A 13,624-nucleotide genomic window follows, 5' to 3' on the forward strand; every position below is an offset into this window, starting at 1 on the left:
TCCAGATCTTAGCTTGACGGCCATCTCCTCAGAGAACTCTTCGCTGAGTGTCCCGTCTACAGTGGCCCCTCGATACCTCCTGCAGTTGCCCTCTATCATCAGACCCTGTAATTGCCTTCATGGCATATAACGAATCTGGAGATATCTTGCTTATTTAGACAAGGCTGTAAGCCCCCTGAGAGCAGAGGCCTTGTTTGTCTTATTTACTGCTGCTCAACACCAAAAACAGTGCTTGGCACATAGTCGGTGCCCAGAAAATATTGTGAATGAATGAAGCGCCTACATAGATTAGGTTATAGAGGTGAGAAGAGAATAGAAAGCTTACATTGTTTCTAGAAACTACAGCCTAAAATTGATTTTTTAAAATTGTATCAGCTCCATAGCTTCCAATTCTAAAACCTGCTTTTCACTGTGGTACTCTGAGATTCCTGTTTGATTCTGTGAGAGCTCCATGCTCTCTCTCAAATGGTCAGTCTGTCTTATCTGTCACCATTACTCATCTGCATTTTTATCAAAGCACCAACTTGCTCTGGATTGTCAGGGATTTTGCATCTGTATAATGTATTTTAGACTGGTTCAGAGTTGGATCTACTATGTCTGCATGTGTCAGGTACTGAACAATTTCCATTTTGATGCCAGATTAGGGATCTGCTGGGGCAAGACTTTGGCATGTGTCTAGAAACACCTGCACTAGGTGCAAGATCAGCCATGGACAGTGTCCAGACTGAAACCAAAAGGTATGGCACAAGAGTGAGAGGCAGGTGCCACTACAGGACTATGAGAGGCCAGACCCCGGTGAATTTCGGTAGCCAAATTCTAGCTCCTTCCTGGGCCTTGATGCTGGTAATATCCCAGAACTCAAGGAAATGGAATTTGTCCTATTGGCACATGCCTCCCCACTGTGTAGGGCACAGGGAATGTGGTGAGGTACCAGTCTAATGCCAGCTCTCCCCCTCCACAGAGTTTTGGTCAGTGGTCGTGCAGTCCAAGGGGCTGGATGGCATGCTGGACCCAAGCTCAGCTCAGCGTCCGGACCCAATAACAATTTTACCAAGGGAGCAGCTTTCTATCCTGGCCACACTGAGGTAAGTGCCTAAGGGGCCTTGGCCTTGCCGAGGTCCTGCCTCTGCAGCTGCCAGAAGCACGGGTCCCAAGTGACAGAACCTGAGAGGGCAAGTCAGATTGAACTGCTGAGCAGCAAGGGCCTGGAGAAGCTCTCGGTGATGCAGCAAATGCAGCCTGCCTAGCCCAGGAGAGAAAATCTTTTGTGCCCTCAGGTTGGCCCCATGGTCCCCAGGGACATATCAGGAGTCTGAGCTGCATCAAGGGTCTAAAGTCACCAAACACAGGACCTTGAATAGCCAGTGTCAATCAGACCCTCCACACAACTCTCTGGTCCGACTGAGCAGGGAGCTTGTGAAATGGAAGGTTCACAGCCACTCTTTGTGCCCTTGGCTAGTGGAGTGGAGGGGTGTGGAAGAGTTCCAGATCTGTACACAGGAGGTCTGGCTCTGAGTTCCATTTCTGTTTGGCGTGTACCTGTGATACAATTACTTAATCTTACTACATCTCTGGCTTCTCATTGTTAAAATAGGAATGATATGGCCAACCTCCCAGGTTTGTGTAGTGGTTAATTAGAAAATTATACCCAATAAATAATAATTATTACTATCTCAGCTCATTCATGTCAAGGTATGTCTCTAAGAATTCAGATCAGTTGATTTGGTTCCCATTTATGTATCCAGTACACCTGCCCTCCAAGAACCCAATGACCCCACGGGTGCCGGTACCTGCTAGTGCTTTCTGGTTGCATATTTCTATCATGGGCATTTTAAGTGCTTTTGGATAAAGTCTATATGGTGCCCAGAAATCCAACAAAGCAGATGTGAAACAATTCAATATCTAAATATTCCCTAATATCTGGATTTGTGGCATCAGGAAGGTAAAACTTATAATCTGTTGAATGGAATTTTCATTTCGATGTTGGGGGATGAGTAAACTCACCCCAGCACCTATCAGTTACAGTGTGCATATGGCTTCAGGTCTCTCTCCTCTAAAAGATAGCAAGGCTGAGCTCAAGTCAGGTGTCCACAGACTGGCCCTGCCACTCACTGGCTGCAAAAACCCAAGTCACTTAGCCTCTCCAAGGCTCATTTTCGTCTTCTACAAAGTTAAAGAATTAGGCTAGACTTGTGGCTCTCAAAATGTGGTCCACAGACCAACTGCATCAGCATCATCTGGAAACTTATTAGAAATGTAGATTCTTAGTGTCCTCCTACCAGAGCTACAGAATCGAGCGTTCTGAAGATGGGGCGCAGCAGTCTGTAGTGTAACAAACTCTCCAGGTGATTCTGATGCCCTGAAGTTTGGGAGCCTCTGGACTTGAATCTCTGATGTACCTTCCAAGCCATGCCTCCTCCCAATAAATCCTGTCTGGGAGATACTAACAGAGGCTCTGGATTTTACTCTGTCGATGCCTCTCTCTGTTCAGCCCAGCCCAGGACACCTCTGAAGTACCTTGCTGGGGAAATGAGAAGTCACAGAATTCCTCTCACTCCGACCCCCAAGAGCATTCGAGCCTTTACAACTGAAGACAGCAGCCAGTTAACATTTAGAGTGAAGGTCAAGCGTAAAACAAGAAACGACCCTTGACCCACTCTCGGAATGTGGCGAATGAGATGGAGGAGGAGGAGGCTAGATTTCCTTGGCCACAAGAATTTCGTCTCTCGCCAACTGTTAGTGACCCGGGTTCATGTATCCCATCTCTAGCCCGAGAATCGCTCGCAGCTCTTGGCATGGCTCTGTCCAAGGCAGGAATTCTCTCACTCCCTTCTACAACACATCTCCCCAGGCACGGTTGCCAAGCCTCCCAGTGCCGTCAGCCCTCCTAACCACAAATATTTGGGCCAGTTGCTTAGCTCTGTCCAGCAGCTCCATCACCTATTCAGGTGAGGCCAGAATCTTTGAAGATCATTCACCTAGTGCAAGAAATGTATCCTATTACTGGAGTGTGTGAACCACTGGAAATCCACAGAATGTACCGCTGGTTCAGAAGAGGGCAAGGGAGCGGGGCACCCCATCAGTGGCTGGTTGTAAAGGCATCCCGATGGGCCACCCCACTCTTAGTCATGGATCTTCCATTCTAGGTAGGAGGAAGACAGTTAAAGACCATTCTCACATTAAATAGAACATGTTTGTTCATGTGAGCCCCTAATTGCATCCTCCCCATCTGATCATTCAGCTTGCAGAGCTCTGCTTAGTAAAGCCACACAGAAGGCTGTCATCTGTTCAGGAGAAAAGCTTCAAAGGGTGTTTTAAAAAAAAAATAAATAAAACTTCTCCTCTGGTTCACATCAAAAATAAAAAGAATGTTCTTTTCTAAACGGTGCATTATATCACTAGAATAGAGAATGCACTCAATTTTTCTTTTATCTATTGATCATTTTTTAAAAGAGAGTTTTTGTTTAAAAACTTAAAAGTTTATAGGAACACACTCTCATGAGTGAATTAAATATATATTTTTTTAAAACTTTAAACCTAAAATCTAAATGAGAGATATATTTGAGACATATTCAAGTCTTAGTGAAACAATCTGCCTTTGATACAAATCTCCATTGTGATTAAATGTGATACCATTTGGTATCTTGACTGTGAGTGGAAAGGTAGTGTTAGAGTTTAGGAACTTCGTGAAGCCAGTTCAGTCAAAACAGCAGATGCAAGGCAGAGTAGAAAACTTTGTAAGTGCCTAAAATGAAAGAATATACTAGTTGGAAGATACCTTAAACATCATCACACAGATGGAGAATTAAGGAACACTGGAGGCAGGAGACTTGTCTAGGTACTCACAGGTTCTTAGAGGTGGAGTTACCTAGGAGTTCTAGGTCACCTGGAGGCAACAAAGATGAGTAGGACACTTTGCTGCCTACAGGGAGTTTGTCCTCTAGAAGGGAGGGTAAGAGAATCCAACTGCCCTAAGAGAATATAAAGGGAAGGCTTTAAGAGATAGAGAAGGAGCCGGGCATGGTGGCTCACGCCAGTAATCCCAACACTTTGGGAGGCCGAGGGGGTGTGGATCACGAGGTCAGAGATCAAGACCATCCTGGCCAACATGGTGAAACCCCGCCTCTACGAAAATACAAAAATTAGCCAGGTGTGGCGGCATGTGCCTGTAGTCCCAGCTATTCAGAAGGCTGAGGCAGGAGACTTGTTTGAACCCAGGAGGCAGAGGCTGCAGCGAGCTGAGATCGAGCCAGTGCACCTCAGCCTGGACGACAGAGTGAGACTCCGTCTCAAAAATAAAACAAAACAAAAGAAAAAGAGACACACAGAGAGAGAGATAGAGAAGGTAGTTTGTCTCGGAATTAGAAAAAGCTCCCCAGGGGAGGCAGCACTGAAGTTGTTGAAGGACAACAGGAGGATTCCACCAGCAGAGGAGGAGAGCAGAAAAGGCCCTGGGAGGGTAGGGGAGTACACCTGGAAGGGAAGAGTCTGAAAAAGGGCAGTGGTGGGGAAGCCCAAGCAGGAACTGCCCCCAGGAGTTTTGTGCGCCCGGAATGCAAACTATGTGAGGGGAGTAGAAGGAGGCAGGATCCCACTGCCAGGCAGAGCAGTCCCTACTGGCTTATAGACAAAGGACTTGGCACCGGTTCCTTTGAGCAGGGTGATATGAATCAGAGCAGGTTTTAAGAAGCTAAATGGGGTGGCCAGGGATAGAAGGCATTGGAAGAAGAGAGATGAGGGTCCAGGACGTCAGGTGGGAGACTGTTCCCATGACCTGAACTAGGGGCCCAGAGATGAGAATGGAAGGGAAAATACAGTTTCAAGAGAATGCTACCAAAACAGAACCAAAAAGGCTGGATGGAGGTCAGGGATGAAAAAGCAGAGGGATAAGCAGAGGTATAGAGCTAATGGATGAATGAATGATGGTTCCAGTAACAGAAAAAGGAAACTGTGAAGAAGCGTGTTTAGGGAGATGAGGAGAGAGGATCAAAAGAGATGGCAGCTGGGAAACTAATAATCAAATGATCCAAAATGGGTCTGTTGCTGTTGTATGCAGAGAAGGAAGATGGGGAGAAGATGGTCCTAATTAGGATTATGAGTATGGAGATTTTCATTTTGGATGTCTTGCATTTAAAATGCCAGTATCTATGGAGAATTGCCCTCAAGAAGCTGGAAGGCAGAACTAGCTTCAAAAGACTAGTTGATTAGAGATCCAGGTATGGGAGTCAATTGCACAGAAATTTCAATGGTCTCCTTAGAAGAGGATGAGCCCACCAAAGGGGAGACCATGAATGAAGTGGGAACTTAGGGTAACGGGGAATAGGGAGAAATATGTCCCTTATGTCCATTGAAACCTTTTTATTTAGTTATTTTCACTTTCCCCTCAAAATTCTAACAAGTGTTACTAATTTGGATATAAGGGGATGAATTTCAGTTTTCTTTCTTCTCCTTTAATCTATCTGATAAGAGATATTATGTACCGAGAAGAACAAAGAAATGAAACATGAAAACGAGCAAAAGTAAAGGGTTTAGGTTTGCTGCCAACTGAATGTTCAGTCCTCTAAGAGTTGTCCAGACATTTATCTGCAAGACCATTAGCCAACAGATCTGGTAATGGTCAAAACCCCAGATATGCCATTGCCTCCTTTGCATGGTCAGCTGGAGAATTGGAGCAAACAGAAGCATTCTTCAAAGAAACCAAAGAGAAAAGAATTTGGTGATTTCCTTCTTGGTATCTCGCCAAAGAGCTGTCTATTTCCAGTCGAATAAAAGCACAGTATGGAAGAGAAGAATGTGTTGCCTTAAAACAGATTAGAAAAGCAGTGTGTAGCCATATGCACAAAGGCCAAAAGAAACCACGCACTGTGATGGAAAGAAGGCAGATGGTGAGCTTCTCTTGCCACTCCCATTCATTCTTTCATTCATTTGAGTACCTACTACATGCCAGACACGACAACTGGCCCTGGAAATATTGAAATGCGTAATGTGCAGCTTCCAAAGCACTCTCAGGGATACAGACAAGTCAGTGATTATCCACAACCCTAGGAGAGGTGATAGTGTTATGTACAAACTGTTGTGGAATACAAGGCATGGAGTGCCCAGATACACAGGTGGATGAGACACAGCTCCACCCTCCAGTACCTCACAGTCAAGGTGAGACAATAAAAATGGCTTTGAAGGAGGTCTGAGAGAGGTAAACCCAGCAGTAGAAAACACAAAAGACAAAGTCCTTGACACAAGGAGACAGAATTAACTCATAATTTACACAAATTTTGTGAGAACCTACTTCATCCTAACAATGACTCTGGGAAATAGTGTTTCTTGCCCACGTCCGATCAATGAGAACACTAAGGCTCTGGGAAATTAAATGGGTTTCTTCTGCTAACAAGTAGTGGAGTAGGAATCCAAATAAGGTTTTCTAATCCCCAGACCCAATGCAGAGTTCTTGTCATTACACTGATTTAGAAGAGAACATACCACACACACACACACACACACACGCACACACACATATGCACATACAATTATGCTATTCTGAAGTGCAGAATGGAAAGATATCATTTTTGATTAGAGTGGTCTGAAAAGCCTTCGAGGACTAGGTGATATCTGTGTGGAAAGGAAGTAGAATGACCCATGAGAGTGGGAAGGAGAGATGGGAGAAAGGATAGAATTGGAAGTTTGCAGAACACTCTTACAGGTGATATTTCTAATCCAACCAAGATCTATGGAAGCTTTACAGAGGAGCTGACGTTTGCTACACATCTACAAGTATGCACAGGAGAGCCACAGAGGCCAGTGAGAGGCCCGCTAGGAGCAGAACTAATTCTATAACTACTTGACCAAGTGGGGGGGATTATTTGTGGGGTAACTGCAGTGTAGTATAGAGTCCTCTTGGGGACAGATAGATCCATACCATTTGATCTATAGTCACATAAGAACAAATAATAAAAAGAAAAGACATGTTTAAGAGTGAAAGAGAAAGGGAGGGAGAAAAGAAGGAAGGGTGGATGGAAGGACAGACTGGCTTAGTAAGGGGTCAACTTTGGATTCTATTTCTGGTTCAGTTTTCATTTGTGACTTCAATGCTTTAGTGTTAGTTCATTTTCTGTGAATCAGTTTCCTTATATGTGAAATAAATATGATAAATCCTAATCGAACTCACAGACTCATGAGAAGATAGAAGTGAACACATTTTGAAAACATTACACAAAGAGGAACTATTATGTGGTCCACAGTTATATATGTGGGGTAGTGTCTGAAGAGGTGCCTGGACTAAGTTGGTCCCAGAGCCACAAGGTTTTTGCCAAACATGATGCTTTGTGAATTCATAACAAGGGCTCCGAGTCACCAGATCTTAGAGCTGACCCAGTGCACTGTCTGAAAGGGGGTACCCAGTGCTGAGGCTTGAAGACATGTCCCCAGCAGATCTCCCCAGTGCCTTCCCAGAGGATTCAGAACTGCTGAGCAGGACAGCACCATGACATCAAGGCACAAGTGCCAGGGAGAGGTGTCAGACTCTCCCCACTGGCCTCCCTGGTACACACATGGACTCTTACTACCTCCCTCAGCCTCCTTAAGCGTCAGAGAACTCAAAGGATTCTGCTTGATATTTCCAAGCTCATACTGAACTACTGGGCAAAATTCTAGGGGCTCTGTCCCTTCCTGGAGAAGCCTGGATGGAGAGACCACACATCCATACTGCCTGAGTCAGCCCGGCTTATGCCTGTTGTCCCGGTGTAAGCATTGCTAGCACACCCTTTCCCTCTCAGAAATGCCCCAGTTTGAATGAAATCTCTTTGTGATTCCCCGTGGGAGGTCAACTCTGAGGGACCGAGAAACTGCCTTTTGACTGCATTTAGTACTCCATGGAGTCACCCTCATTTCTTTTTCATTCCAGGTGCATAGCGTAATGTCCATGTTGTTCTACACTCTGATCACAGCTTTTCTGATCGGCATACAGGCAGAACCACACTCAGAGAGCAATGTCCCTGCAGGACACACCATCCCCCAAGCCCACTGGACTAAACTTCAGCATTCCCTTGACACGGCCCTTCGCAGAGTCCGCAGCGCCCCGGCAGTGGCGATAGCTGCCCGAGTGGCAGGGCAGACCCGCAACATTACTGTGGACCCCAGGCTGTTTAAAAAGCGGCGACTCCGTTCACCCCGTGTGCTGTTTAGCACTCAGCCCCCACCTGAAGCTGCAGACACTCAGGATCTGGACTTTGAGGTCGGTGGTGCTGCCCCCTTCAACAGGACTCACAGGAGCAAGCGGTCATCGTCCCACCCCATCTTCCACAGGGGCGAGTTCTCGGTGTGTGACAGTGTCAGCGTGTGGGTTGGGGATAAGACCACCGCCACAGACATCAAGGGCAAGGAGGTGATGGTGTTGGGAGAGGTGAACATTAACAACAGTGTATTCAAACAGTACTTTTTTGAGACCAAGTGCCGGGACCCAAATCCCGTTGACAGCGGGTGCCGGGGCATTGACTCAAAGCATTGGAACTCATATTGTACCACGACTCACACCTTTGTCAAGGCGCTGACCATGGATGGCAAGCAGGCTGCCTGGCGATTTATCCGGATCGACACGGCCTGTGTGTGTGTGCTCAGCAGGAAGGCTGTGAGAAGAGCCTGACCTGCCGACACGCTCCCTCCCCTGCCCCTTCCACACTCTCCTGGGCCCCTCCCTACCTCAACCTGTAAATTATTTTAAATTATAAGGACTGCATGGTAATTTATAGTTTATACAGTTTTAAAGAATCATTATTTATTAAATTTTTGGAAGCATCCTGTGTGCTGACACTGGTTATTTTTCCCAGTAAAATCATCTGCAAGTCTCAGGAAGATGCAGGGGGAATTGTCCGAATTGTCCAAAGTACTCCCTGGCTCCTTCTAAGGCCCACCTGTAACCCTTACCCCACCCCCAGCCAGTGCTGCAACTTCAGGAAAGGCTAACTGGTTTCAGATATTTTAGCCTAAGTCAGGCATGATTAGCAAAGGAAGCCTGGTGGATTGCAATTTTGTTCTACATTCCAGAGCCAAAGCTACCTAATCATTGGATTACCTGCCCACCGCCTGGAAGCATGGGCTCTGGTCTCCTCCCTTGGGGAAGTTAGTGGAGCCTCATCAGGAGGCAGATCACCACTGGGCACGGGGCTGCCCTGGCCTCAGAGGCACAGTCTCAGTCCTGGGGGCACTCGATAGACAGGGACGAGGCTTGCACCAAAGATCTGTGCGCTGCTCATTTGTAGGGGAAGATGTGCTGTCTGGAAGAGTTGTAACAGAGTAATCTCACGAGGCCTGTCAAAGTAGATCTGGTTTCATGTTCAGCTGGCCTTAGTACTCATGGCCACTCTTCGGTTTATCCCTCAGCAGCCTCCTGCAGAAAGACTTCATTACCCCAAGAAAACATTAGTGCCTCCGACACTCTTACAACCTACTAACAGCCACAGTAGCAACTTCCAGGGGCCCCAACATTGGCCCACAGCCAAGGAAGCCAGAGATGGGAAAGAACTTCTGAAAACTTTTTTATTCTTAATTGGATGATTTCCATAAGTGACCAAAGGTGACTGGGGCCGTGAGACCTGCAGAGAAGAGGGTGGGGCAGAAAGACTAAGTAAATGGAGTGAGAACCAAATAAACCGGGAGATGTGGAGGACAGGTGGGCCGGCAGAGAACAACGGCTTTCTGCTTCTCCCCAACAGGGGAAATGAAACAAGGAGGACAAGGAGAAGGCCAGAGTGGGGTGTGAGGAAGGGGAGGGGAGGACAGAGCAGCAGGAGGAGGAAGGTGTGATCTCTCATCTTTACCAGCACTCTCCAGCCTCCAGGAAAGTTAGCAACCTGGGTGGTTCTCGTGGGGCTTTGTGAATGTGTTCATCAACACTGATTCCATCCACAGCATCTTAGACAGGAGTGAAGGTGACAGAGGGACTCCAGGGTTCGCTCCGCCTAGCCTCACACAACCCCCTTCCCCTGCAACTTTCATTTTGTATTTTCCCTGAAGCCACAATTTTGCCCCAGACAGAGCAGTTGTAGTAAGACAGACATTTTCCCCTCCTAGCCGTCCTGTCTCCCCCCGAGGATGAAATGCCTACACTGGTTTTCAAGAGAACAGGCCCAAATTGTCCATCCGAGAAAAGAGCAAATGGTCTTATTCATTCCCTCTGTAACTCTCGCTGTCCTGCCCCACCCCCAACCCCATCCAAATAGGGCAAATTAGAACCGTAGGGAGCTTTGGCATGAGAACCATTTGATTAGGGTCGAAGCATGATGAAATGTGCCCTGTTTTTTTCTGTCAAAGCTACTGCAGTTGGAATAAAGATTTATGTTCAAGAAACACCAGCTAGAACATTCTGTGCTGAGATTCTCGGTGAGATACAGGGCTCGCGAGGGAGCCCTCCCAGTGATCTACGTCTGTGACTTTTTACTGGGGTCCAATGCCAGTGGCCTCACCTATCCTAGGTGCCCCTACAAACAATTTCTGGGTGCCTTTCTTTCTCTTAGAACTGGACTTTGGACCTGGGATGTGGGGAGAGAGGAGTGGAGAGGGAGGCCTTCAGGAAGCTCCCCATCACGAAGGTGGGTTGTGAGCAGCTACACCAACAAAGAGGGTCCTGGAGTGCTGCCCGCAGCACTGTAAGACATTGGGACATCTAAAAAATGTCTTTGGCTCCCCTGGGCCGCCAAGAGGGGGGACCCTCTGAGGGAGCCCGGAGGCTGAGGCCCTCACTTCCATGTAGGTTGCTCTCCTGGGTGTCCGGTAAGAGGAGGGCCCCTCACCCCAGGAACACCACCACCTACCCAAAGGCAAAATCTGCTCTAGGCGGAAACGCTGGAGTCCCAGCCTGGGAGCCAATGTTTTCACACAATATAAGGGATATCAGTTTGGCTGATCGGTGTCGGAGCCTTCCAAAAACAACCCAGCGCCCGGTGGTTTCCGCAGCTTGGGCTCTGCTCCCACACGCGGGGGAGCTCTGGCTTTCAGACCCACCCGGGCTGTCCCAGAGAGGCTGACCCGGGTCGCCAGGGCCCCAGCCACTTGAACACTTGGAGAAAACAGCTTCAAACCGCCCACTATCCTCTGCTGAGGAGCGGCAGCGGCACATTTTGCAAAAGTTTCCTTCCCGTGCCTCACTGAGATTTTTCTGCCTTGGTTCCCCAAAAGCCCAAAAGGTGAGAGCAGATCCGTCTCCCCTCGGCAGCTTCCTTTGGTGGAAGGCATCCTCCACCATGCGCAAGAAAGCTAGCGCCCGCCCTGGCTGTCCGCCCTGCTAGCAAGGCTCAGGCCCCGGCCTGGGAGACCGCGGGGTGCCTGGCTCTGGGGTACACTCAGTTGTCCCTCTGACGCCCTCCCCCAACCAGAGCGCCAGCCTCCCCAGCCTGACCCCCTTCCCTGCTAATAGAAAGCCCACCATGGGGACAGAGTTTCAGCAACAACCCAGCAGCTATTTTCATTTCCGTGAAACAGCAGTGTTCCTCCTAAAAGCCTTACCACTTTCTCCTCAGCATCATCCACATCATGGGAGGAGGATCCGCCCAGAGCTGGAGTAGAGGACAAAAGGGCACCCGGGTCTCGTGTCTGCTCCGTGGAGGAGAGACAGCTGGGCAAGAGAAGCGGAACCGAGTGGAAGTGTGGGCTATGGAGAACCCAGGGGCCTGGGAGTCTTCCTTGCACAGGCCGGAAAGGAACAGTGGGAGGCAACGGGTGCTCAGAGTCGAGGTCACCAGCCAAACCCAGTGCCGAGGGAGCAGCCCAGTGTCATGGTACAAACTCTGGGCTTGGTGTCAGCAGAGCTGGGTTCTGGCCCCAGCTCCCCCATTTCTATCTGTGAAACTTTGGCAAGCAACAGTTCCTCTTTGAGCTCAGTTCTTGCAGCTGTGAAATGAAAATAATCATTCCTATATCCCAGAGTTGTGAGCAAGAAGCAAAACCAAGTACTTGAAAGCAAACAGTCAAGTCCTATACAAGTGTTAGGCAAAGTAATTTATTCCAAACTTAACAATTCCTGTGTTGATTATAGGAGAGAAGCAGCGATGTTGGTGCTCACTGAATATTTGTTTATTGGCACATGTATGGACTGGAGAAGGGAAACCCTCTGGTCAGTGGACATCACGGAATATAGATGTGGCATAGCCAGGCCATTATAGATAGATAGATAGATAGATAGATAGATAGATAGATAGATAGATAGATAGAGGCATAGCCTGCTTTTACCAGGAGGGTAAAAGCAAGAACAGCAGCTATTCAGCTTCAGATGCCTGAATCCGAGTTCAGGTAGGCCACCTGGATTCTAGTGATTCCAGCATAGTGGTAGACTTTGGAGTCAAACAAGTATTTCTGCTAAGGCTGTGTAACCTTAAGCAAGTTGCTTAACATCTCTGACAATTGACATATGGAAACTCTGATGATTTCTTCACCTGTGAAATATGGATGATAATAGTGCTTTTCTCAGAGGGCTGAGAGATAATTTAATGAAATAATATATATAAATATACAAAACTAGCTAGCACTTAAGAAGTGTATAATAAATTTTTGTTTTGAAAAGTAGATTAGCTGAGAACCCCTAAAAGGATGTTAGAATAGAGTGAAACAACTTTCCACAAGGCAAGGAAGCTTATGGACAGTTTTATAGATGTATCCTAGGTTTATTCTGTGACAAGCAATGCTAATAGTGACCTTAGCAATTATTAAGAGCTTGGTATGTGCCAGGCACCACACTAAACACTTTATGTGGATTAGCTCTGAGCAAGCCTCTGGGTTCTAAGACTGAAGACTATCTTAAGGCAAGCGGCGGGGAAGGCTGTGCTTTCTGCTTATGTGTATCAATGCCAGAGAAGTGCTCCACTGTTCTCTGGGATGTGTTTACTCCCCCAGCCCTTGGCAAGTTTATAAACCATTGGCTTTGAAAGTTTCCACGTGTCAAGCACGTGGGATCTGTTTTGCTCTAATTCACTTGGGTTTGCAACTGAAAAGCTCTGACCTTCCCAAAGTTCACCTGGGTGTGTGAAGATGGCTCAGGGGGCCCAGGGCCAAGAGTAAGTTGTGCAAATCTTCCCTCTACCACAGCAGCCTGCAGAGAATGCCTCCAACCCAGGACTGCTCCTTAAAGTCAAGGATGCAGCACATCTGTGTTTCTTCAGCACCTAGACCCAATCTTGCATGTGGCAGGCAATCAATGTCTTAAGGAAGGGAAGACAGAACCTAGCTTCCATCTTTTTCTCTATCCCCAGCATCCCCACCCTGTCTGCTCCTATCCTCTGCACCTACCTTGTGTCAGCCATACATGCGTTAATGGTCTCAGTTGAAAACAGGGTCCTCCCTGAGGCATGTGAGGCATCTGGGTAGTTTTCAGAGGCTGGTGTCAAGAGCAAGAACAGACCATCAGGGATCAAGCTTGGCCTTACCCATGGCTTGGCTGAGTGACACTGGACAAATTACTTCTCTCTCTGCACTGCAGTTTTCTTTTATGTAAAATGTAGGTGATAATAAGAGAACTTTCTTCATTGTATTGTAAGGCATTTGATTCAATGTTGGTACATAATAAATCACTGTATATTGAAACATATGTAAATACACAGTACACACAGCTATATACACATATATGCACAGATATAGACACAAT

The 13,624-nt window shown here is 47.3% G+C and overlaps 1 protein-coding gene across 3 annotated transcripts in view; it reads left to right on the forward strand.

Annotated features, from left to right (window-relative positions):
* NGF (nerve growth factor) overlaps window positions 1-8,787 on the forward strand; it is a 52,111-nt gene extending 43,324 nt beyond the window's left edge. For 2 of the 3 annotated variants that reach the window (XM_007977456.3, XM_007977454.3), the window contains exons 2-3: window positions 962-1,085; window positions 7,898-8,787. In XM_007977456.3, coding sequence (XP_007975647.1) covers window positions 7,910-8,635 — 726 coding nt within the window. In that variant the 5' untranslated portion in view covers window positions 962-1,085; window positions 7,898-7,909 and the 3' untranslated portion in view covers window positions 8,636-8,787. The remainder of the gene's footprint in view (window positions 1-961; window positions 1,086-7,897) is intronic. The other variant, XM_007977455.3, reaches the window with a different exon arrangement.
* Window positions 8,788-13,624: the final 4,837 nt, after the last annotated feature.

This window comes from Chlorocebus sabaeus, chromosome 20 (genome assembly GCF_047675955.1).
Source record: "Chlorocebus sabaeus isolate Y175 chromosome 20, mChlSab1.0.hap1, whole genome shotgun sequence".
Classification (NCBI taxonomy): Eukaryota; Metazoa; Chordata; class Mammalia; order Primates; family Cercopithecidae; genus Chlorocebus; species Chlorocebus sabaeus.